The sequence below is a fragment of the Centruroides vittatus genome, unplaced genomic scaffold (assembly GCF_030686945.1).
Source record: "Centruroides vittatus isolate TY-2023 unplaced genomic scaffold, ASM3068694v2 contig_941, whole genome shotgun sequence".
Classification (NCBI taxonomy): domain Eukaryota; kingdom Metazoa; phylum Arthropoda; class Arachnida; order Scorpiones; family Buthidae; genus Centruroides; species Centruroides vittatus.
Window position 1 is genome coordinate 975,331 of NW_027122625.1, and position 26,401 is coordinate 1,001,731.

General features: G+C 31.4%; 1 protein-coding gene across 1 annotated transcript in view; it reads left to right on the forward strand.

The window, feature by feature from the left end:
* Window positions 1–6,169: 6,169 nt before the first annotated feature.
* Window positions 6,170–26,401, forward strand: part of LOC136984955 (phospholipid-transporting ATPase ABCA3-like) — a 59,650-nt gene continuing 39,418 nt past the window's right edge. The window contains 5 exon segments of the mRNA XM_067282102.1: window positions 6,170–6,551; window positions 11,782–11,982; window positions 17,102–17,217; window positions 22,100–22,255; window positions 25,486–25,723. Of these exon segments, the coding sequence (XP_067138203.1) occupies window positions 6,239–6,551; window positions 11,782–11,982; window positions 17,102–17,217; window positions 22,100–22,255; window positions 25,486–25,723 (1,024 nt within the window). The 5' untranslated portion in view covers window positions 6,170–6,238.

Sequence of the window (26,401 nt, forward strand, 5' to 3'; positions counted from 1 at the left end):
CTAGTGTGAAAACCTAAACTAATCAGTTTCTCATAGAAAATCTCCGGGTGGCACTTCATATTTCCGGGTGGCATAAACATATTTTCACAAAATTATAAAAATGGTTTATAAAAATTATCAAACAGGATGCCACTATTAGAAAAATGCTGAAAAACACTGGGATAAGGCAAAGCAATACCAGAACGATCTACCAAGGCGGGCTTTCTATGGGAAACTGTAGGAAAAGGGTGGAAAATAAATTATTAAAAATCCTCGCTTATATTAATTTGATTATTTTAATCAATCGACAATAATATCCAGTATTATTCCGTGATAATATCCTTCGTAGAAAGGTGTTCCGTGATAATATCATTCGCAGTGTTTGCAATATTCTGCAATAAATAAGAAATTTGAAACTGTGGATTCAGTTTCCTGTTAAACGTGATTTAGTAAATTATGTAAATATATCGATCCTGTTAAATAATCCTGCATAACACTAAATCAGTCACTGCAGTTATTACGTAAATTATGTGCGAAAGTTTCTTCATAATAAATGATTCTCTCTACGAATATTTCGGTTCGTTTTTCATTTTACAATATATAATTTCATTATAAAAAAAAACTGTAAAGTCAGAAATGATAAGTTAATTTTGAATGCGTTATTCAATACTAGCGAGGTTTAGACCGAAGTTTTAAACGCGAAAGCGTATACGTCCGACGTTCGGCGCCGCTTTCCTGTAAGCCTAGAAGTTTGACAATGGCGTTTGGAATGTCGAGCGTGATTCCACTGACTTTCCAAACGCCATTGTCAAACTTCTAGGCTTACAGGAAAGCGCGCTGAACGTCGACGTACACGTTTTAGCGTTTAAAACTTCGGCCTCAACCTCGCTAATAAATTGTTTAAATACAACTTCTGTGTGCACTACAATACCGGATTTTCAAAAATTAATCATTTAATTCTAGTTAGATATTTATAATTGTTTTTTTACGCTGTGTTTCAAATATATTACTTTAAATAAACGCCACAGATGTGCAATTATTATAGTTTTGCAATAGTTAGGTAAAATCATTATGATTTATTGTTACTTTCTTCGTCATTCTCCGTCCCGTAAGCACTGAGGACCTTCTTTTTAGCAACCTTACAATGGGGCGGCCGAGTGATAAGGGACCCGACATATCCGGTCGGACCACCCCCGAAAAGTTTTTTTTACTTATATTATCTTCATCTATCTTCGTGTGAATGAATACAAAATAAGCAAAAACAAGAACTGCCGTAAAACGTGGAGTTACTTTTTTATAAGGCCTAGTAAAAACAATAATCTTGCAAAAATACTATTTGTTTATAACGTTATAATTCGAAAAACAAAGAAGAAAAAATTAAAAATAAAATAAAAATCGGGAAGGTAATTGTTTTTCCTGAGATATACTTTAGCCTCCTCTTGGTGTTCTTCCAACACTAAGACAGTGTTCTTAGTGTTGGAGGAACCGAAAATACCACGTCTATAAGCTCTAATTACACTTAAATTTTTATTTACGTGTAATTAGAGCTTATAGACGTGATATTTTCGGTTATTTTAGCTTATGATGGTTGTGTTTATTAAACCTCCAACACTAAGACAGTGTTCTTAGTGTTGGAAGAAGAATTAAATTTATTCGAACCATTCCAAAGAAATCGTAAAGATAATATTCGTTATGGAAGACCTAACTTATATGATCATTGTTAGGAATCTTGTTAGAAAACATCACCACTAAAATGCCAAACATTGGACGCGAAGGCCAGTTTACATCTTTTAAGCCCGAAATTGGCTATATTATCCACATTTTAATCGAATTTTTTGCTACTGTGGATTTATTTTCTCCCCGCGAATAACTCCCATTAACACAGCAGATTTGGGCTGTGTCAATGGGACACAACCTAAACTTTTTTCGAAATAAAAACTTTTATTTTTAAGGGTTCACAGGGTATGACCCTCGACACAGAGGTATCCTTTGCCTTTGAAGCAAAATGAAATTTGAACACGACGATCGGATGATAAATAACGGAGATATGACTGTTTCCGTACATCCTGTTTATCGATTTCTTATATTAATTGTTTATAGCTTATAATATATTGCGTTCTATAATATAAAATATAGCCTACTGTAGAGATATAAATACAACTAATACAGTATGCGAGACACTACAAATGTCAGAGCTTTACGAATGGGTAGAGCCGAACTCGGTTTATTTTCGTGACATATTCATTTCGAATGAATAATTAATCACTAAAAAAATGTATTATTACATGAAAATCTAAAAGAATAATTTAAAAATGGTTTACAGATCATCAACTATTTAAATGGAAATTTTTACATGTCCTTGTTCTTAATATCTTATAACAATTGATAACAATACAGTTGATACATTTATCTAAAGATAATCAAAAAAGGTCATAGTTCACGTGTAATTTAAATCATAAACGCAAAAAATTCTTACGTGTACTTAAATGAATCATATTCTGATCGAAAAATGACTCGAAAATTTTTATTTAAGTGTAATTAGGGCTTATAGACGTGGTATTTTCGGTTATTTTAGCCTATGGTGGTTGTGTTTATTAAAAACTTTCTGGAGGAGGAGTGAAATGTCCAGGTTTCACGAAAGCCTATATTTTCCACGTGGTTCTAGAGAGTAACTATGAAAAATTTAGTCTAGATCGGTCGAATGGTTTCGGAGATGAAACCAGGGAACGGAATGGATAATCCTCGAGGTCCTCAAGGATTATCCATAAAGCCTTGATACTTTCTGCAGGATCCTAGAGAAAGAGACTAAGAAAAATTTGGTGAAGATCAGTTAAAGAGTTTAGAAGCGTGTACAGAACAGACAAACAGACGTTCTGTTTTATATATACTATATATAAATTTCGAATTCGAAAGTATACGCAATATAAACTGTTATCTTAGTTATCGTATTAGTGTCTCTAATCATAGTGACATAATTTCAATTTTAAATTTGCTTTTTAAATAGCAAACTCATACAATAAAAGATCATTTTTCCGGTTTGTATTTGAATTAGGAAAAACCTTGAATATATTCGAATTGATCGATTAAATAAATATAGTTTTTATATTAAATATACAAATTAACTTTCTAGAAAGATTCATAGCAAATTCATGATGATGAATCAATTTAATAATTGTGACTGGATGATAAATCTGTATGGAGAAAAACAAAAGCAGCGTTAATATATCTAAAGTATTTTCTTGTAAATTTATATTGCATAATTAATATTTAATTTTTAAATTAAATTAAATTAAATTTTAATATAATAACGTTGATGATATAATCAGTGACGAAACACATAAATTTTTAAAAGCTATGACGTTATTTTCTTAAATAATATATTATAAAGAAATTAAGTTTGTTAAATTTAAATTATTTATAAGGTACAGTACTGCGTGTTATACTTTGTGTTCGTGATACAATGATCAACGTTTCGATACGGATCTTGTGTTCAAACAAAACATAATTCAAATAAATATAGTTAAATGTTAATCTATATAAAATATGGTTAAATAAATAAATGTTGCAAAATTTGCTGTAACACTGTGATTAATTTTGTTATTAACAACGATCGGGTTTTTCACATCTTTCACCATTATAAGTCAAATTTAATAGGATACGAATAGATCTATGCAAGTATGCAGGGCTGTCGAGAGCTTCTATAAGGCCCCGGAGATAGAGAAGGCCCCTTTCTTCTTATTTGGATCTTATTTTTATTAGTAAAAATAGCATTGATGTATTGGAATGAGAACCACTCGAACCCCTAAGTTTTCTTGGGGCCTGGAGAAATATCGTCAGCTCTTCCGCCTCTCGACGGTCCTGCAATTACGAATTTTTTTTAATTGTTACTTTAAGTGGTATTTAAATAATGAAATATTCATGCATTGCTCATTTTCTTAAAAGAATTAAAAATCATCCCAGGGTTTTACTCCTTGATCCATGTAACTTAATTATATTTTGACCAAAACGTAGCCTTGGAAACAAGGAATGATCCTTGTTTTCAAGGCCAAGTTAGCCCCAATTGCAACCACCTTGTGGAAGCGCTGATCCCACATTAAATCTTAGTTTGAGGTTTTTTACATAATTTATGATGCCCTTTACAACAGCCATAAAATAAATGAATATTATAGCTGTTGCAGTGGCGTAGCGAGGGGGGTGCAAGGGGGTCAATCATGCACCGGGCGCCACTCGCAGAGAGGCACCCAAATGGTGTTCAAGCCAAACTATATGTGTTTCTGGAGGAAGGAGGGGGGCGCCAATAAAGTGTCATGCTCCGGGCGCCAGTTATGTTCGCTACGCCACCGAGCTGTTGTCATATTTTTAGTTACTCTATACCCAGGAAAGGCAACGTCCAAGTCCATGCGCTTGCAGGTTCTCTCAAATTTTAGTAGTATATATTATATTTTAGCAAACCTGAATAAATCTACCCTCTCCCTCTATCATTTTTTTAATGGACCTCAAAAACAAATTTTGCTTAGACCCTCACAAATCCTAGAGTCTCCACCGTTTGTGTCTACTTTAAATAATGAAATTTTAGACAAAAAATACGCAATTATGAGTAGGCTAATGAACTACAATTTAAAGTTTATTTATCTGTTAATAAATAAGGTAATTTTAACCCGGATATTGCTGCATTTCGATCGGATTTGCTAGTACTGTACAGTAAGTTAAACAAGCTGCAACTTAAGGCCTCGTGTTACGAGTCTGTTGCTAAAGGCTTCATGTTTTTATGCGTATCATTATTTGGTTGAGGAGATGCTATAGCTTACTGCAACAACAAAATCTTATTTTAATAATTGTACAGTGTAAAGCAACAATACCCATTCTTATAGTCTTATTAAGACGGCCAAACTTACGGCTCTGGGATCCGGACGCCATCGAATCCGGACGGATCGGAAATACCCTAAAGTATATTTCGGGTACGTCTGGCCCCTCCTTCGCCACCCAGCCGCCCCAGTATGGGCCTGGCCGAACTCTAATGGGCTTGCTGAAACATGCCCTCTATATTTTTAGTACGATATATCTTTTCGTTTATTGTAAAAGTATTCAAGATTAATCAATTACATGACACATCGGTTATTCAATAGACTTCAATAGACTTTAACAGCAGGCGACAGAGGAGTTTGTTTAGAGTAAATAATGTAGGAAAAGTTTTCTATATCCTCTATAATTTAAACTTTAAAGGTTATGTGATCATATTAATTAATTACTAACAATTGAGCAATAAGCAGCATTTAAGCCTACACGCACCGTGTTAATAAATCAAATTTTTCTGTTAAAACGAGCTGCTTGACAATGTTTAATAATTAATTAACGAAGCAGATGTTCAAAATGCCTTCCTCTTTCACGCAAGCACATCTCAGCACGACGACGAACTGAATGTAAAGTGTTATCGTACTGTACTGTACTTATGCTTGCAGCGGCATTTATTCTTTGTACAAGTTGTCTCTTGTTTTCTATCTCAGAAATGTAAACTTCCTTCTTATACACCCTCAAAATAAGTCCAATGACACCGAATCAAAAGAAGAAACTAATTTTTCGTAAAACTATACTATAAATTTTTGCTCTATGTAAGACCAATACGTAAGATCAATAGACAAGAAAATACAGAACATTAACTCTTTCCGCCCTGTAGGCACTAAGAGGGCCTCTTTTAGCAAGCCCATTATGGGTTCGTCCAGGCCCACAATGGAGGCGACAGGGTGGTGAGGGACGGGGTCGACATATTTGCCATCTTTGTAGTAAGGCCAATGACTTTATAAATGATTCACGAACTTATAAATCAATTTTAATCTTATGAAATATTGGCATGATTAATATTATTTCCTATCGATAATGACGCAGCGTGTTATCAATATAAAATAGTAATTTACGAACTCGAATTACTTGGAAGTTTGTAAATTAAATCACGCAACTAACTTACTACGTTATATTAATCTTTCGTAATAAATTTATTATCAAGTTTAATTAATTGTGCAATTATTTAAAGTATGGTGTTTAGAATAATGCTTATTAATTGAATTACATTTCATTTTTTTCTTTTTTTTAATCAGCAAATGTTTCCAGTAACATCCACTTGAGGGCGCTAGGGGACGTAAACACGTGTAAAAAAAACCCCATGCTGTATATATATATGCTGTGTATAGCAGCTGAATGTAGTCATCCTTGGAGTCGGTAGCTGGTTAGTAGGTTCGTAGTTAGTGTCGGATGTGCGAGAAATATGGGGTGTTTTCGATCGCTTCAAGCTTTACTGTGGAAAAGTTGGATTATCCATCGCAGGCATTTTATCTGGACTATTATTGAACTTATATTACCTTTACTTTGTTCTTTTACGTTAGTTTACATAGCATCAAAAATCTCATTTGCACCACAAAATCCCGATAGTGATCACAAGGATGTCACCGTTTATAATGGATATAACTTGAAAAGATATCTGTTTTTACCAAATGGGGAATTTCTGTATACACCAAATGAGCCTAATGTCAGTGAACTGCTGCAGTACGCTTTAAGAAATGGATTCTTTTATAAAATAAGTAAGTATTCCAGTCAGTTTCGGAGTCGGAGTATAAGTTTAATTAAATTTTAATTTTGTAATTTTTTTTTTTTTTACTTATATGATGAAAGGGTATGCTACAGTTCGTATTTAACTTCGTTATTTTAATAAACTTATTAAATAATAATTAATGTGAAAAAATTAGTTGAAATGTTTTTAATGTTGTACATTATTTTATCGTTATGTTCGTAACTTGAAAAATTTTCATATCAAAAAACTTAAAAAAATAAATTTAAGTTATATTTAATAACTGAAATTTTAAAATGTTGTTATTTTGGTTCAAGTGTGCCAAGAGATTAAAAAGGCTGGAAAAACACTGGTCTAGATTTTAATTTTAAATATTTTAGTATTTTGAGATTGAAAAACACTATTTTAAATCTTGTTAATCTCTCGGCACACTTAAATTATGATAATGAAAAGAGACTTGTATTTTTCATAAATTATAATAAATTGCTTTGTGTCAATAAATAATTTCTAATAAATAGATGATAATTAAAATTTTTAAATCGAAAAATAAGATTTATTATTATAATTGAACACTTAATGATATATCATCTGATCTAAGAAAAGCAATTAACATTGGCATGATAATTAATTACCTTTAGAAACCTGCCCAATGTCTTGCTATTTCTAACTTAAATATTAAATATTTTAAATGAAATAACCCAGTGTTATGAACATAATTTTGCTTGTATAAATAAATTTTTACTACATTATGTATATGTTTATACAAATTTTTCATTATTATAATAAATAATCCATTTGAAAAGGTTTTAACTTTGACGTGTACCCTTATTGTTCTTTGGGCTTCTTTCGAAAATAATTTTTGATAACTTTCAAAAATTTTCATGGTATACCGGTTGAAAATCACTGATCTAGACCCAGCCATGAGCAAGTTTTAGCCCTTAAGACCCAATATATGGCTCCTGTGGGACTTTGGCTACTTAATTTTATTTTCTGGTTTTCTGTCTCATGCCATTATGCAATCATAATTAAGATATTTGTGGCAAAGAATGTTGAAACTAAACTTTAATCTGTGAAAAGATGAGAATAAACTACATAGTCTTCACAAAACATTAGGATTTCATGCACAATTTCATAAATGATAAATTAGAAATTTCACTGAAAGATCCATTCTTTCATTTCATCTTGTAATGAAAGGTTTTGACATTTAGTTACATTTTGATATGTATTCTGTTCTGCAAACATCCAAACAATATTTTATTGATTCCCCACATTTGTGTCAATATGTCAGGAGCAATAATTACAGTGGCATCAGTTATTCTCTTGTAGATGGTCAAGACTACAGATTTCTGAATATGTAATCGGCTTGCTGTATGGTAGATTCCAATGTAAATCCATGTGTTCCAAAAAAACGCTTTGGTAAACATCTCGCAGTAATTTCTGGTTAGCAAATTGTTTATTATTTACAATTGAACTACATATGCCTTTCGGGTCGGTATAATGTACTCAAACCCCTCTTCTGTGCTAGTTCGAATAAAACAAAAAAAAAAAGAAAATCTAAATTAGAACATGACAATGATATACCATAGAAATAACAGCAAAAATAAAAACACTTAAATTTCACCATTATGTAAATTACAAAATTATGCTTGAAATAGGGGGTGGGAGAACAAACCTTCCTCGTCCCTAACCTGTATCCAAAACAAATTGTAAACACCATATTAAGCTTCAGCCAAATTAAATAAAACAACCAGCAAACAATAACTTACATTATACTCACAAACAATTAAAAATTTTTTCCTATCATAGGTGTATGACAGATGCTCAAAGAGCTGTAAAAATGTTTAATATAATAAAATTAACATACATATGTAGAGGTTTGATACACTTGCAGTTATTTTAATAATAATGTATCAGGATTACAAGGCCAAATTTTTTACAATTAATTATACCGTTTTGAAACATAATCACAATCTTTAATTGGCGTAGTCTATCAATTCATACCAACAGTAACAATTTGCATACCTTCAGAGTTATTTATTAAATTATTTTTGTGTTTTCTTATTTCTAAATGTCCTTTAAATTTTCTTTTATAAATATCTTTTTCAAAATGCAAAATGTTTATATTATTATGGTTGATTTTACAATTATTGCTATTTGTATGGTCATACCACAGGGAGTTATTGCACTTCAATCCAATGGCCGCTTCATGTTCTTTAACTTTTAACACAAGCCCTGTTTCACCTATGTACCTATACGGATTCTGGCAATCCAATCTGTATACGACTCCAGCCTTTTTTAGGCAATCTATATTATTATTACTACTCTTATCAAGAAATCTATAAATATTCTGTGATATTTTATTGATCAAAGATTTCTGCATTCACCATATTCTTTGTAAAATTGCACGTATCTAAAAGCCTTTTACCAGTGCACGTATCATCACACTAAACAAAGTAATTACAAACGTTTTCAAACCTTAACGGTTCTTCAGGTACCGATCCCCTAATGGAATGCGTTTCAATTCAAAGTTGTGAAGAAATACAATCCGGAACGTTGTCCCAACCCAATGACGTCAATACGGACCTGCACGCTAAGCATATTGTGCTCTATCTTAGTTTTATCTAGTAGGGCATGCCTTGCTATCAATAGAGCTATTTCGTCCTTGTAGTTAATGCAATTACTTTCATTAATAGTGTTAAGGCATATGTAGGTCACCTCTAGCCATCTGAGGTGGTTAGTGTGGTGGGTGGTGTGAATGACCTTTTGCCTGAGCAAAAATGGGTTCAATGTTGGGGTCCGAAGAGTAAACGGCCAGAGCTGTTGGTTCTTTCATGGTTAATATCTGCTTTATGCTCTTTGATACGGGTTTCAAGGGAGCGTTTGGTAGATCCTATGTATATCATGCTTCTGTTACACCTGTGATCCATGATGGGGATGGTGTACATGCCGGGAAGACTCACTACAATTTTTGAATTGTTAAGAAATGGAAAAGATACCCCAGATCGAAATAAACTTCCCAGCATGTACACCATCCCCGTCATGAATCGCAGGTGTAACTGAAGCATGATATACATAGGATCTACCAAATGCCCCTTTGAAACCCGTATCAAAGAGCATAAAGCAGATATTAACCATGAAAGAACCAACAGCTCTGGCCGTTTACTCTTCGGACCCCAACATTGAACCCATTTTTGCTCAGGCAAAGGTCATTCACACCACCCACCACACTAACCACCTCAGATGGCTAGAGGTGACCTACATATGCCTTAACGCTAGTAATGAGACTATTAACGCGCTTAATGCAATTACTCTCATTAACTACACAGACGAAATAGCTCTATCGACGGCATGGCAGGCCCTACTAGATAAAACTATAAGATAGAGCACAACATGATTAGCGTGCAGGTTCATATTGACATCGTCGGGTTGGGACAACATTCCAGATCGTATTTCTTCAACTTTGAATTGAAGTGCATTTCGTTAGGGGATCATTACCTGAAGAAGAACTATTAAGGTTCGAAAATGTTTGTAATTACTTTTGTTTAATGCAATGATACGCGCACTGGTAAAAGGCTTTTAGATACATGCAATTTTATTGTTCTCTGCTGTAGATATTCTACCATCCATGTTTTTTGTGTTTTCACATAAAAAAGGTGAAGTGTTGTCTTGATTCTGAGTTGGTCACAGAACAGACTACTCTCCAATCCACCTGTGAAGAAATCTATTGTCTAAAGCCGTATGAACATGATTGCTGAAATAGATCATGACCTTTTGTGTACTACTATGTTTATAGTGATCATGGGAATCTGTAATTTCAAACTGCATCACAATAGTCATTTTTGTGGACTTCAAGCACAGGAACTCAGAGTTGTTCCATATTATCTTCTGATACACACAGTCTCCCAGACAGCTTCCCTTTTTAAACTCCGTTGCTTTAAAATGTTGCAACCACTGACAAATAGTAAAATGCCTTCAGATTAGACTATCATACTAACATCAAAAATCTTGGGCCGTAATAACATTTAGCAGTGAAGAACCAAATCATACCCTGCCCTTTCTTCTGCACAGTTGCCATAATGACATTGTTGTGCCTCAATAGTGTTGTTTTTACTCAATACAATATGTACCAAAAAACTTTTTCCCAGCTTCAAGACACTGGAACAAGCATATTTCTAAAGATTAATATCAGGTAACTGAGAAAGTTTTGTCATTTTTCTATTGTGGAAAAGAAATGTGAACAAATGTAGAAAGAAACCAATTTATTCATTGAAATATTTACATGCAATCTTTTCCCAATGGGAAACAATAAATAACAGCTTATAAATACTGCTTTTGTAAAAATTGCAATATTTGATTTTAATTGTTGAGGAAATCAAATGCATGGAGGATGTACGGCTAGAATGTCGATCCCCAACAGTGACCATCATGACATTCATATCATGTCATGTATTGATCATGACATCAATACATGGCATTGTTTAGTATACAGTTTTTGTCTGTTGTTTGACACATTGTTAATTTTTTTATAAACCTTAGATGTCAATATTACAAATTCAAAAAAAAATAAATTATATTTTTTCAATCGGATTTGAAGTAAAACTTCAATAATTAGAGACAGCTTGTTCAATAGTTTATCTTGACAAATATGCATGTGTGTCAAGATAGCTGATATGCACAATATCCTGAGATATTAAACAAAATAGACATGCATTGCATGTGCACATCACATATGGAATCTAATATTTATTTTTGTTCAGGTTCAAATACATTAAATGTTGTTCTAAATTCTACTAAACATTTTGAAGTGTGCCAAATATCAATAAAGGAAGTTTCTGATTCTGAAAAAGAGATCAAAATATATTCTGTTAGCCAAAAGATTCTATAGTTTGTTAGAAGACGTAAGTTTGATAAGTCTCTTCCAAAAGTATCTCTGTAAAGCTTCTTAATTAAGTTAGCATCCATTGTCTCGACTTTGTATTGCATAAGCAATTAGGCATAGCATGCTTTGAAGGCAATAACTTTTTGGTTTATAGATAGCCTAGTGTCATATTCAGAAATTTTGTTGCCATATTTAATTATATTGACCAAATCATCTTTTCTCCCTCTGTAAACTATGTTTACAGAGGGAGAAAAGATAGTTAGTTTATAAATACTTCAATGTTTTATTTCAATATGTGGAATAAAATTCTAACAGAATAATTAGTTAATACAAACAAATTATTTGTTAAATAATTTTTTTTCAGAGTTAAAGGGATTTAATTCTGAAGAAGATATGGAAGCCTATGCAAAAGTTACTGAAAGAATATTAGGAGCAGCAGTGTTTGAAGAATATGATAAAGAATCACTTCTTTTTAAATATAAATTGAGGTTACCAAATAAATTTACATTTGAAACAGATAAAACTTACTACATCAGCTCTCAATCAGGACCTCGACTACATAAAGGTTTGTAAAAAAAACTGTCATTTATATTATTTGAAATGTTTGTTAATGTAAATAAGTATGAATGATTTAAACTGAAAATAATAATAGAAATAGTGCAATGCTGTATTTATATAGAATATTATCACACTAAATCAAAAGATTCAAATAAAATCAAAATAATAGTTACAAATTACTTAATTTGCATTACTCCTTGAATTTACTTGATGCTCAAGTCACATAAATCATGGTTATCCTGTAATGTACAGTAATTTTTTTTTGTTGTAGCATTATATATAAAATGTAAAATGATCTTTTAAGTCTAAAACTCAGAAAAAATTTGAGCTTAAAATCAAAAATAGAACATGAAATGATTCCATGTCAAGTTCTTTACCATGCTACATAGTTCAGCGTGTTTTATCACTGTCTTCAAATACATAGAAGACACTATTTATAAAAATTGTTCTGTTTTTATGCCCAGTATTGGTTTATTACTGAACACTATAAATCTGTCTGTATTGATTTTTGTATCATTTGATAGGTATAATGGATTTTAAAACTGTTTGAATCATTTTATTTAATTTTTCTTTTTCCAGTGATGTACACAGAGGTGTTTTTTATGCATAGACAAAGTAGACATGTTTGAATGGTGACAAATTTTGAGGATGGCAATTGTTATTACCATATTTCTCTGAAAATAAGACCTAGTAGAGGTTTTGCTAAATTGCTAAATATAAGGCCTCCCCAGAAAGTAAGACCTAGCAATGTTTTCGTTTGGAAGCATGCCCACTGAACAGAACACCGGAGCATGCAGCTGTGATTCTTTTTAGCCTGCCGCTGTTATCCCCTACCTTCACCGTCCGTTGCAGAGCAGCTGCATGCTGTACATGAAGACCGTCACCTACCACCAACCCTGATATTCCCTTCCACGGCTGTCACTTGTAAATGTGCAGGCAAAGCATCAAGAGGCCAGTAGCTTGCTGCCATACTGTATGCTGTCCCTGCTGTGCTGTATGAGCTCTCCTAGTGGCCGGAAGCTGCCATACCATACAAAAAAATAAGACATCCCCTGAAAATAAGACCTAGCGCATCTTTGGGAGCAAAAATTAATATAAGACACTGTCTTATTTTCGGGGAAACAGAGTAGATGATATTATAATAACATGATCACAAAATGATTTAGACGTACGTTTAAAAAACATATTAAATTATGTTCATTTATATCATAATCAAAATTATATATTACAATAATAAATATTTATATCAAAACATAATAGCAGTGGCACCATACATTAGTTTAGTTTACTGTAATAATAAACAATGAAAAACTTTGATAGTATTGCTACATACTTAATGTACAAATTTCAATAAAGTGATAGTATGAATGCATTTAAAATAATTGAGTGATGGAAGGAAAATACCGTGGTCATCAAATTTTGCCACCTTTTTTTAAAAATCTGTTTACAGGTAGCAAAATGCTAAAAATGCCTCTGAATTTACAGTACCTAATAGTACAGGACATAATTTTGGATAAAAGTGATACTACATGCTTGCTAGTGTTGCTGATAAGTTTTTAGTTTGCATTGAAGAATATGTATGCTATTCAATTACTTATAATCTTTTTATATACTATTAATTGTATAATTAGTTAGTATTTTTTAACTTCAGTTTTAAACACAAACATTTTCAGCCTTTCTAAGGCTATCTTTAGTGTTCAATGTTCAGCTTCAGTTTACAATTCAAATAAAATTCATTTTTAGAATTTTTCATTATTATTAAAATGCTTAATCACAAAGCTTATATTAAATATTAGCTATATTATTAAATTAAATTCAAGATATACAATGACAGGATAGTCCCTTCAGATATTTTATCTTTGAAATGCTGTGATATTTAGATTTATTAGTTATTTAAAACATGTATTTTTTTTATTAAGTAATTATTGTTCATAATGCCATTCAGTAATCCTCCAATTCAAATACTACAATCTTGCTGGCTAGATAGATGAAGAGCATGTTTTAGGCAAGGTTGTGGTGGTAGTTTATTCAACAAAAGCAGTCATTAGTCTTTTCCTGGATGAAATTTCAATAGTTTCATTACAACAGTATTCAATTTTATTAATAACAAACCTTCTTTTTTAATATTAGAATATATGATTTAAGATATGAATGTACATTTGTTAATATATTACACTTATAGCCTCAGTCTTAGATTAACTAATAATTTAAATGCAAGAAGCTGTTTGCTGTAGTCAAATAGAAAATCATGTATTTTATTCAAAACTCTTGACTTGTTTTCTGTAGTTGACATTAGATTCTGGTTAAGCTAAATGCCAGGATTTCTTGTGCATATTCATATGAAATTTAAAGTTAAGAAAGATAATTTTTTACAAAGTTTTGTTGACGTAACTATGTTATGATAAAATTATAATTTTATATATACAGTTATCGGGTCATGCTGCATAGTGCCAAAATTGCCACTTGGCTATATTTTTACTAAAGTGGTGATAAAAATAGAATACTGGTGATAGCAAGTGGTGATAAGAATCCCAGTCTGCTTGTTTCAACATTCAGCATGAAATTGAATCACAAATTACACTTAAAAAAAAACAGCAATGTTGAGTTTTCTGCAATGGGAGTCCTGTGTACCACATACACCTAGCAATTTAATGATGTCATGTGGAAATTTCAGGCAGAAAAGTAGGAAGTGATGTCGAGAACCGAAGGCAGTTTTGTGCAATGCCACCCAGTGTTTCCAGATTGGAAATGCTGGGTGGCATGCGCTATGGCAGTGGTCCCCAACCCTATGCCCGCGGGCACCATAGCGCCCGCCGATTGTTTCACGTGTGCCCGCCGCTGTGCGACCACGATAAAAATAAAAATATTTCGGTTTTCAATAAAATGCTATGTAAAAGTTTTCTCGTATTTAATGATTAACCACTCAAAAGTAGAAATGGTGTCCAACACAAATAAAAGCACAAAGCGAAATGTGACGATCTCTTTTTCCCCTCTGCCAAATCTTCACCAACCAAATTTCCCATACCTGAAATGAAATAAACCGGTCCGTTCTGAATACCATAAAATCAAAGTACAGATCACGACTTACAGATGAACACTTTGACGATTGCTTACGAGCAGGAATATCATCATACTCTCCTAATTACGAAGCAATGGCCAATGAAATGCAATGCCAAAAATCACATTTACTTTCAGATTTATATTTTTTATAAATCTGTAGATTTTGTATGCATTGTTTAGTAATTACTTGTTTTGTAAAAATTATTGTTAATAGTCTTGTGTATGTTTTATTACATTTTTGGAATTAAATGTTTTCTGTACATTATGTGTATGTATTATTAAGTATGTCCAAGTATAAATTCACGTCGAAAAAATAAATGGTGCCCGCCGTCCGGCCGGTATTCTAGAATGTGCTCTTAGGTACAAAAAGGTTGGGGACCCCTGCGCTATGGGTTTTTTTTATTGATTGACGGAAATTTTTGGGATGACTTTTTATCATTTTGATCTTTTTTTAGTAGACTAAAACAAAAATTTTGACATGACAGAACCTGTGAAATACTGTTTAAACATTGTGACCAAATGTGTTGTTCAGAATTATTCATTAAAAATTATTATTCAAAAATTATTTTTATTACTAACAAGGGGAGGGCCAGACATTCGTGTCTCTAATTTGAACAAAACTTGGTGAGCAAGTAGCATTAAACAAAAGCATCTCCTTGTCCAAATAGTACGACCCACTTCTCAAGCATTTCCAAAAATTGGGCCTTTGAGTATTGAGTGTTTAGTTTGTAAGTCTTTGGAAGTTTCACATCTCAGAGCAGCAATAACTGAGTGAAAAAGATGCCAGGTGCGGGAGCTAGACAATGTAGGTTTGAACCTTCAGAGTTATTTTAGCTTCAGTGTAGTTTAGGTTTTATGTGTAACTTTATTTTTCATTGCATCATTAGCATTATTATTACTATTATTATTCCTCACGTTTAAAACTTATAAAACAAGATTAAGAATTGTTTGTTCATTTCCCTGTTTAACAAAAAACAAGCCTTTGTAGATTTAACTTTTATGTCTTTAAATAAAACTTTTATTTCTTCACATTTATCTTCACATAAGTGAATAAGCTTTGGATGTTACCGCACATGGATAAAAAGAAAATTAATATGAAAATATATGTTAACATAGTTGTAGCATTTTATTTTTTTAATTGTTAATATTATGGACAATTTTCTCATGTGCTCATGTTTGTTACATTTCAAATGTCACAATACCACCACGTCTGAAAATAAATGTTAAATAAAATTTTATTTAACAACGTAAGAGTTAAATCTACAGAGAATTTCCTGAGAATCATTTTTTCCTGTTTTCCATAAACAGGAAACAATGTCACAATTTTTAATCTATTGTTTTATAAGCTTTAAATGTGAGAAATAATAATAGTAATAATAACGTGGTGAAATAATAAAATAATAATGTTATACATAAAAAGAATTAAACTAAAAATTTGAAAGCTCAAAATTACATTATCCAACATCTTATTCACTGGCTATTGCCACTCTTGGATATGAAACTTCTAAAGACCTTAAAAGCTAAACACTAAATTTTCACAGGTTCATTTTTTTGACGTGTTTGAAAAGTGAGTCCTATTATTATTATTTGGAGGAGGAACTGCTTGTATTTAAAGCTATATTTTCACCAAGTTTTGTTCGAATTGGAGACGCAAACATATGGCCTCTCCTTTTGAGTGACAGTTTAACATGTTAGTTTTGTTTTCCAGATGCCAAACTGATAAGGCTACCAGTACCTGCATTAATTAGTACTGTAGATAAAAGCAAAATATATATATATATATATATATATAAAAATAACTAATAACCATATATATATTTTTTTTATATTGACTTAATGAAAGTTTTTTTTTAATTGCATCAACAGATATATTAATTTTTAGTTTATATATAAGTTTTTTGAATTTTTTTTTCTCTTATTAATATAAAAATGTTTTTATACATATACTATTTAGCATATATAAAAATAAAAACACTTAAACATAAAATTTACATAACATTTTTAAGATATTTAATTTAGAATTATTTAATGAATTTTAAAATTAAGATATTTTTTTATTCTCTTAGATTATTATGGTGGTTATGCATTGTCAACATACCTTAAATCAAACTTTCTTGGTATTCAAGCTTCAATTGATTTGGCTTATATCGATTCATTTCAAAATATTTCTAAGGATATTAATGTAAGATATTAATGTTTTTTAATCTTTTTTAGATTTTGTTCTTATTATAATTATTAGTTAAAAGTTTTTTAAGCCTCTTATGGTTGTTTCTTGACTATATTTATATAACTTCTGATATAAACCCTGTTTGTTGACAAATTCTTTCCTTTAAAACTTAATTTGTTTCATCCTTAATTTCTTAATAGATTTTAATTGTAAGTATAATATAGTTTTTCATTCTTATATACTAGTCTTTTACTCCAACCATTTTTTTTTTTTTTCCAGGAATAGCTTCTTATTGAACTTCAGGTATAATTAAGTGTGTATACATTAAATATTATTCAGTATATTTAAAGATTTGCAGATTCAGGTCTCTCTCCAGAATTATTCAAATATTGAGAAATTGTTTTTTTCTAAATTCCAGAATTCTGTTCCTTTTTCAAATAAGGAGAAAAGATGATTTACTAATTAAGTTTGAAGTTTAAATCATGAGTCTTTGAAACTTGGCTCAATAATAATAATAATAGACACACATGTTTTGTATAGAAAACAAGAATCATTGCAATTACACAAATGCTGTAACTCTTGCAGACCAAAAATAGTATCCATTAATACCATTAAACTTACATAGCACTGATCTGGATTTAACATGGTACACAAAATACACTGACACCCATTAGACAGTCCTGGACTCAAAATGAGCTCTATGGTAGGAGCCCTCTCAGCCAGTATGAAGTTGATAGAACTGAATCAAACTGCAGGCTGATTCATGGATGCCTCATTGGGAGACAATAGTTTGTAATTGCCATACAAGACCAGGTTATAAATACAAATGATAGAAAGCATATCTTGAGATAACACTTGCAGATGATACTTGTAGGAAACGCCACATCATGCCTGAGACTATGCAACACATTACCTCAAGCTTATAACTCAAACTGACCACGTACATAGATACCAAATTGCAAATATATCAAAAGCTTGCGCACACACAGATTCCTATAACCTAGGAGCCATACTACAAATATGTCCCTCAGATGATAAACAGCACAAAATATTCTATGACTGTGCCATAATCAAAGACAAGGAAGAGGAGTATGACTTACACAAACAGGTAACAAGAATTGTTTGGTACCAAGATCATTTGTGTATGTAAAAACTCATAAGAACTAGCAGATGATAAGATTAATAGTAGAAAAGAAAGATTCTTCCACTTTTGGAGTGGAAAGGGAGCTAGTGAATCTCCTTAGGAAGGAGATATGGAATTATGTGAGAAAGTGAAGAATATTAAGAAGTTAGTATACAGATTAACAGTTAGAAGTTAAAGCTAATGAAGGAAACTGACTGATTTTGAGATGCTCTATCCATTGGTGAGGCGAAAACCTGCCTTTCTGAGAACTTAAGTGAACTACAGTATTAATGAATAGAAGGGAGTTTGTTGAGAGAAAATTTAAGGATCTGCCTGACTTAATCCATGTGATTTGATTTATCAATGAATCATACTTTCAACTTAAAGAGAGAAAATATTCAAACAGAAAAATGGTGTGCACTAATTGGAGATGCAGAAAAAAGTGCTGAGGAAATTTCAGAGTAAAATCAAGTTTATAGCAAGATATATCAATGATTTGTTGGTAATACGGAATGACAAGTAAGATTGTGAAGTGTCAATGCGTTTTCTGATCAAAGTTTAGGTCTTTATCATTCTTAGTCTTTGAGAAGTTGAAATGCATTTCTTGGCTTATGGATAGAAAAAAAGATATGTTTAGAACTTTGGTTTTTAGGAAGAACACTTATAATCATGGTTGCAAGCTATCTGTTTTGTAACTAGGAGGATGTTTAATGAATCATAAGGAAGTGGAATGAAGATAAGATATGCAGAAAAAAAGAGGAAAATAGTTTGCATGCATTATGTAGAAAGTTGAAGAAAACTTTCTGCAGGAAACTGGAGAAAGACAAGATAAGATTATATTTTGAGTGTACTTTTTATTACTTTTGCCCAAATCAAATAAAGATGACAAGAAAGAGTAGTATATGATGATCTGCTAAGCAATTGGATGGGGGCAAATAAAGTGTGTATGGGACTACAAAGAGATCACTACAAGCTATACATAGAAGAGTAATTAGGACAAGAAAAGGCTCATGCTATATCAAGAAACCCTTAATAATGAAACCAAGGTATGGTGGGAAGAGGCAAGAATGTTGGAAGAAATAAGGAAAACAGTTTACTTGGAGATTACTGATTAAAATGTGGATATACAAAGAACTTTTAAAGAGAATGTAATTATTGGCAGAAACTGTAAAACATTTAAGAACATTTCCATACATTCAGCACAAATCTTGTTAATAAATTTGTAGTTCTTAGGGTTTAAGGTGAGACTTTTTAGATGGTTTGTGATTTGAGTTTTTTTTTAGTTGTTAGTCGTCATTTTTGCTGATTAAGAAATGCAGTTATTGTATACTGGAAAAGTAATGTTGTGCATGTGGCTAAGTAGATGTGTAGTTTTCTTGGTGGGGATGGGTAATTTAGATGGGTAAGAACAACTATAACATCTGGTTGTTGCACAGACATGGGGGCAGCTACTAAGTTATTGGGCTGCAATTTGAAAGAATTGTAGACTTACAAATTCCCACTGTTGTCCATCCAAGCCATCTTTCCGTAATCTTGAACAGAGTTAGATAAATGAAAAAACAAAATCAAATATGGAAACCTTACGGTCAGGAGGCCCTGACTAACTATATACGAACTTTTGATGCAAACCAGAAGTCACGTTATTTCAATTAAAAAATTTTTCCCTGAAAGGTGTTAGATAGATGACCAGTATATGACTATTGTTAAAGGAAAAGTATGATGTACAGGGGCAAACCACTACTAATTTGAGGTGGAGAGCATATATTTTAAATTCATTAAATTAAAAGCGATTAAAAATTGCATCTCGATATTGTGATGCCACAATAAATAATTGCTTGTTTCATTTGTATATCTCCTGATGAATTTGGTTTGTCTGAAAGAGTTAGAATAATTTGTAGTTAAAGGTGAACTTTGGAGATGCAGTTTATTATTTTAAAGAACTTGGCATTGTTTTCACTTTATGTACTATATGTATTTTATTTCTTATATGCTGGTGAAATTTATGTAAAAATGCTGAATAATGCATATACAGTATAATGTAAATTTCAAAGACCTTGCTTATAACATACTCTGATTATTACATATCTTCTAGGCATTCCCAAAGAATGTTGTTGTAAACAAACTTAACTGTGTTTTTGAATGTGACATCTCTCCCCAACAGAACAACCCTGGTGGAATTATCTTGTATTGCATCCACATTTCAGTTCTAGTCTATCATGTGTTTAGATGCCAACTTACAAAGCAAATACAAGCCTAAGCTAAACTTTTGAGTTAAAAATTTTGATTTGGCTTATACATTAGGTCATCTTATTGTACTTTACAGTAAACTTTGTCAGGTATAGCATATGTAATAAAGTGGCAAAAAAGTTCAGATTTGTCTAATAAGATATAATGGCTTTTGGAATTTTCTGGCATGGAATGCTAATTCTTTGATCTAATCATACACTGTCTAAATTATAATTATGAAGGTAATCCCAAAAGTAAGGTCGTCTATTTTTTTGGAAATACGAAGAAATGTTTATATCATTTTAAAGCTTGAACATTTGTCTAGTTTTCTACATAATCGCCATTCCGGTTGATGCATTTTTGTAGGTGCTGTGGTAGTTTTTGTATGTCCTTGTCATGCCAGCTCACCACAATGTCATGGCACCCATCTTGCGCATACCTTCTGATATTGCAACTTTTCTGTTAAAAATCCTATGAATGGTGCTTTGGGAAATCCCAGGAACCAAAATGCAAAGATTATCCAAAGTGATCCACTGATCTTCACACTTGGTTTGCTCAACCTTCTTGACTGTCTTGTCGAAAAATTGACAGTCTCTTGCTTCTTTCTTCGTCGTGAACTTTGGTACGATCAGCTGCAAACTCCCTACACCACTTGCAGACATTTGACATCCATGCACAATTTGCCATACACTTCCGTGAATTCGCGATGAATTTAAATTGCTTTAACACGACATGACAGCGAGCTGGTAAGTCATCAGCATAGAAAAACTGCCACAGTGCCTACAAAAATGCATCGACCGAAATGGAGAAAAATGTAGAAAAATAGATACATGTTGAAGCTTTAAAATGATGTAAACATTATTGAAAATTGAAAATAGTTTCTTTATATTCCTAAAAAATAGATTTTACTTTTTGGATTACCCTCGTGTGTGTGTGTATATATATATATATATCATTTAAAGTAAAATCATTTATTATTATTTTAAATGACATTAATAATTATATTAATTTCAAACTACTATATATATTTATTTGAAATTACTTTTTCTAGAAATTTAACCATAAACTTATAATCAAATTATTTAAGAGATTTTTGAAGATGAAATCTATATTTTGTGATACTTTAACTTTCTCAAAAGTATTCCTTGTGGAATAGACTTTTTAAAATTATTTACATTAGCATTTTTCAAAATATACTAAAAATGCATTGTATTTATTAACATAAAATATTTTATTTACCTGTGATTTTTAAATAGTAAATATCAGGTAGCTCTAAAAAATATTACGTAATAAGATTAATGCATAGTTAGATTGCCTATTTCTTAATGTTAAACTGCTAATAACAAACAGAAGAAATCATTAACAGCCATGTTCACAACCAGGGATTAAGAATGAGAGTTAAAAGTTAACCAATTATCATTCACTTTACTTTTAGTACATAGAATTAAATTAAACAAGCATTTAAGTCATGGTCTTTGGTTGTGAATGTGGATGTAAATAATTGATCCTTATTTAGTTAAATATAATTAATTTAAAATCTTGTTTCAGTTGTATACTCGATGTATGTTATACCCTCCATATGAAAAAAAAGGAAGAGTTTTTACTATTAGTGACCTTATTCCTCAGATGTTAGTATATGGATTCATTGTTTTTATTCCATTAATGGTAAAAAGGATTGTAGATGAGAAAGCTAATAGAGCAAAGGTACTTTTTATATTATTTTTTTTATTTTTAATTATAATTATTTACTGAATTTTTTGAAAATTTCAATTAAAATGTGGTTTTTTTTTATAGTCAAAATAAATAATTCTTAGATGATCTTACTTGTTGATCATTCTTACATTTTAAATTGTAAATTTGATATCAATAAATTATTGGCATAAAAAATAAAATACTATTTGTCAGTTAATTTTGCATTAAAATAATGATAAAAATATTAAATTGTTTTTAAGTAAAAATTTTAAACTTATTTGGTTTTGTATGGATAACATATGCCGGCATAAAACCCAAACTGCATATGCCCTGCAGAAAATTACCAAATAAGACTTCACTTCTAAAAAGGCCCTTGAAAGCAAAACACTTATTAATATGCAGTTTAGAAGGTACTGTCTCAAACTTTAAAATGTTTTTTCTGTTTCCACTCCACTCTTCTGTTTATAATTATTGTATATACATGTTAATAACCAAGTCTGAATATTCAAAATAATTAATTCATTAAATGTAAAGTTATTTGGACTATATTTTGACTGACTAATAATTAATAGAAAGTAATTTTGTTTTGAAAGTATGCACTTAGGCTATCAACTTGTACTAGTGTAAATAATTACAATAATTTTTTCAAGTAAATTTAATTATTATTAGTACTGTAAGATGGCAGTGTAATTGTATACCTTTTTCTCTAACTGCATTTAGTTAATACTTGAACTTAGACACAAAGACCTTTCAAAATGGCCGAAAACGTTAGAAAATTTGAATAAAAAAAGGCTTCATTTTAAAGGTTTTTGTGTCGAAGAACAATTAATTGCATATTTTCAAAACAAATTACTATTAATTATTAATACTTGGCCAAAATATAAAATTCCAGATTATTTGAGGTATGAGTTAATCATCATCTCTAACTGGAACAATTTTTCAAGCTTTAAATCCTGTTTCTCTGGAAATTTAAAGTATAGTTTAACTACTCCACTAATATTTTTTTAATTAGTTTAATCATCTTTGGATGAAAAGAGAATAGAACAAACTATTGTTAATTCATTGGAATATCTCATCACTTAAGCCATGAATGTCATTGCAGATGTGTTTTTTTTCTTATCACTCACCAGAAACCAATTCTTGGCTGTAAGATATCTTATATGTATATATGAGAGAGACTATGGATTTTGGGGGAAATTTTTAAATGAAAGGAAACTTTCCTTTTTTTTTTTTTTCGTTGTTCGAAATTGTTGTAAACACCCCCTTAGAAAAACTCCTCTGCTCCGATACTCTGAAGTCTCCTTCAACTATCGACAGTTAGGTGGGAAAGTTGAAGTAATGTTCAAAATAACCACTCAGTCGGTTTGACGAAACACAAATTTTATATTTACAATATAAATGTACAAAATACTACAAATTAGAGTCACAATTAAATATGCACAAACACTAATCCAACGACAACCGACTATTCCCGTACAAATTCGTCGAAAGAACTCCTTACGATCAAACAGACTTGTAATTAATAACACCTCCGAGTCAGGAACAAGTTCGTACTAAACCACTGGAGTTTACTTTCCCCAGAATTCCGTAGCGTCCTACGAGAGAGACAGTTAGAACTTCGGTAACAACGATCCTAATCCGATCCGATCCTCCCGATACCAACTCAGCCGATTCCGATACGAACCCCGTTCCCGCCGGAACTACTGCTTAAATAGTGTTCGGCGTTTGAATCGTCCGCCAATCAAATTTTGAAAGTTTCCACAACGGTCACTTCCCGCTGGCCAATCGTCCGTCTGTCGTCGATTTGAAACACAACGGATCTTTTCAACGGACGTTTCTAACGGCCGTTGCTAACGGTTTTTCCGTTATGAAAGTTCGTTATAGTAAAACAGGGCGGAAATCGCTTCCCTAGGCGATTCGAAACCCTACAGTTGACACTTGAAAGTTGTCAAGAATTGCAAGTAATTGTCAATAGCGGATCACTTTCCCACACTAATGCTATAAAAGCGCGAGCTACCAGAAGCTCAGCACGTGTCCACACACGGAAGTTATTTCTGCACTTGTGCCAGTCAATCTCCATGCAAAGGACTTGGATCTTGTTGGAGAAGACATTCAACAGCTGCAGACTCTTCCATACCGTCGGCGTCCACCATACTTCGTTGTATACCGTCCATTCTCGCCTAGAGGTATTGTTTGTTAACACTCTGTGAACTCTCTCTCTCCCCAGAACGGGATTAGATGTAGCTAACAGCTGCCCTTTGTATAATTTGCATTTAACATGCATTTAATCAAGTAGACTTGTAACGATCTTGTATGTTAACCTTAGCTAACCAATAAATGGTTTGTTTGTCAACCTGTCGATCACTTTTTTCTGGAAAGACTCATGCCCAGTATCGACACTCCCCCACTCACTTTTTACCCTCCTAAGCCATCCAACAGATGCAGAGATCGGATTTTACCAGTTGTGCAGATTAAGTGGTCAGAAGGGATTAAATGATTATCAGACAACAAAATTTTCTTTTTTACATATGAAGTTTAATGTTCCTTTTTCAGTACTTTTTCATTTTACTTATTTTATAATTGCATTTACAATGAAGTGGAATAGAAACAATGTTTTACTTTGAGATATCTTGTAAAAAATGCATAACAGTAAATGTTTTGTTTGTTTTTTAATGTGTAAGGTGGATAGCTTATGTAAAATTTTTTCATTCTAGCAATTTTCTGTAGATTGTCATTGCATGTTACCTGCCTAAATATTTGGCTAAATGAAAACTCTAGTTTTAAATTTTTTTTATCAAATTATCTTGTTAGAATTGAACTAAATTATTTAGTAATTGAAGAAGTAGAATTAAAGACATGTTATCTGTTCATGATACTTAACAAATTTGAAATAATATGGATCAGGAAAAATTAAAATTAAAAAATTCTTTTGAACTGAAACTATCAATGCATTTGTCTGACTTATAAATGTTGGAAATTATAATACTTGAACATTGAAAATTCCTCCAAGTTTGTGTTAATTTTAACTAACATATCATAACGATTGCCGTTCTCTAAATTAAATTTAAGCATTTTATTTTTTAGAAATAAAATTTAATCTGTAGCCTAAATTGTCAAATATTAAATGATTAAATTTTGTTATCATTTGAAAATTTTTTATAAAACTGTCATTTTATGTTTGACTTTTCAACCTACAATGATGATAATTAACATACCCATTTTATTTTTTTTTTTTTTTTTAGGAGATGATGAAACTGATGGGAATGAGTAATTTCACATATTGGGGGAGCGTGTTCCTAGTCAACTTTATATTTATGGCAGTTATATCATTACTAGTTACCATGCTTTATTCGATCGAATTTGTGTCGGGAAGATCGGTGATTGCAAATACTTCTGTTAGTTTATTCTTTATATTCCTTCTTTTTTATAGTGCTGCAGCAATTATATTTTGTTTTGTGTTAACAACTGTTTGTAATAAAGGTATGTTTATGTATTTATTTAGTTTGATGATACAGATTTTCACATTTTTCACTGTACAAATTTCTGTTATGTAAATGATGATTAATCTCAATGTACCATCAATTTAGTTGTTTCAAACTTTTTAAAATTATCTTTATTGTTGAAATGCTTTTAAAAGTATTTAGGTAAAAAGATGGAGTATATTGATTGATCAAATTGCTTCATTTACAAAAGAAAAGTTAAAGTAATCTATATACAGTATGGTCCAAAGTCAGGATATGAAAAGAAATGCTTGCTATGCAAAGTAATAAACTAGGAGTTTGACTCAAATGCAGCTAGTCAAATTGAACTTTTTTTCCTGCTGTGTATCCTACCTTTTAGGACTTCTTCTCATACAATCTTTGCTGCACTTTAAGACAGTGTTGTCCAACCAAAATTGTGTACTGGGCCAAAAGTAAAAGTACACTGTGGGCCGCACATATTTATTTACAACAAAACATATACAATTATACAGTATTCTGTATGTATTTAATGTGAAACTTGCTTTTCAATTTTTTCACTTAATTTTTTAATAACAGGTATTTGTGATGTTGTACAACATAGTTGGTTTTAAATTTTTATTGGTTAATTTATTGCAACTTTCACATTTAACAATCTTCAACTTTGAGGAAAAGAGATTCACAAAGATAGGTGATTTCC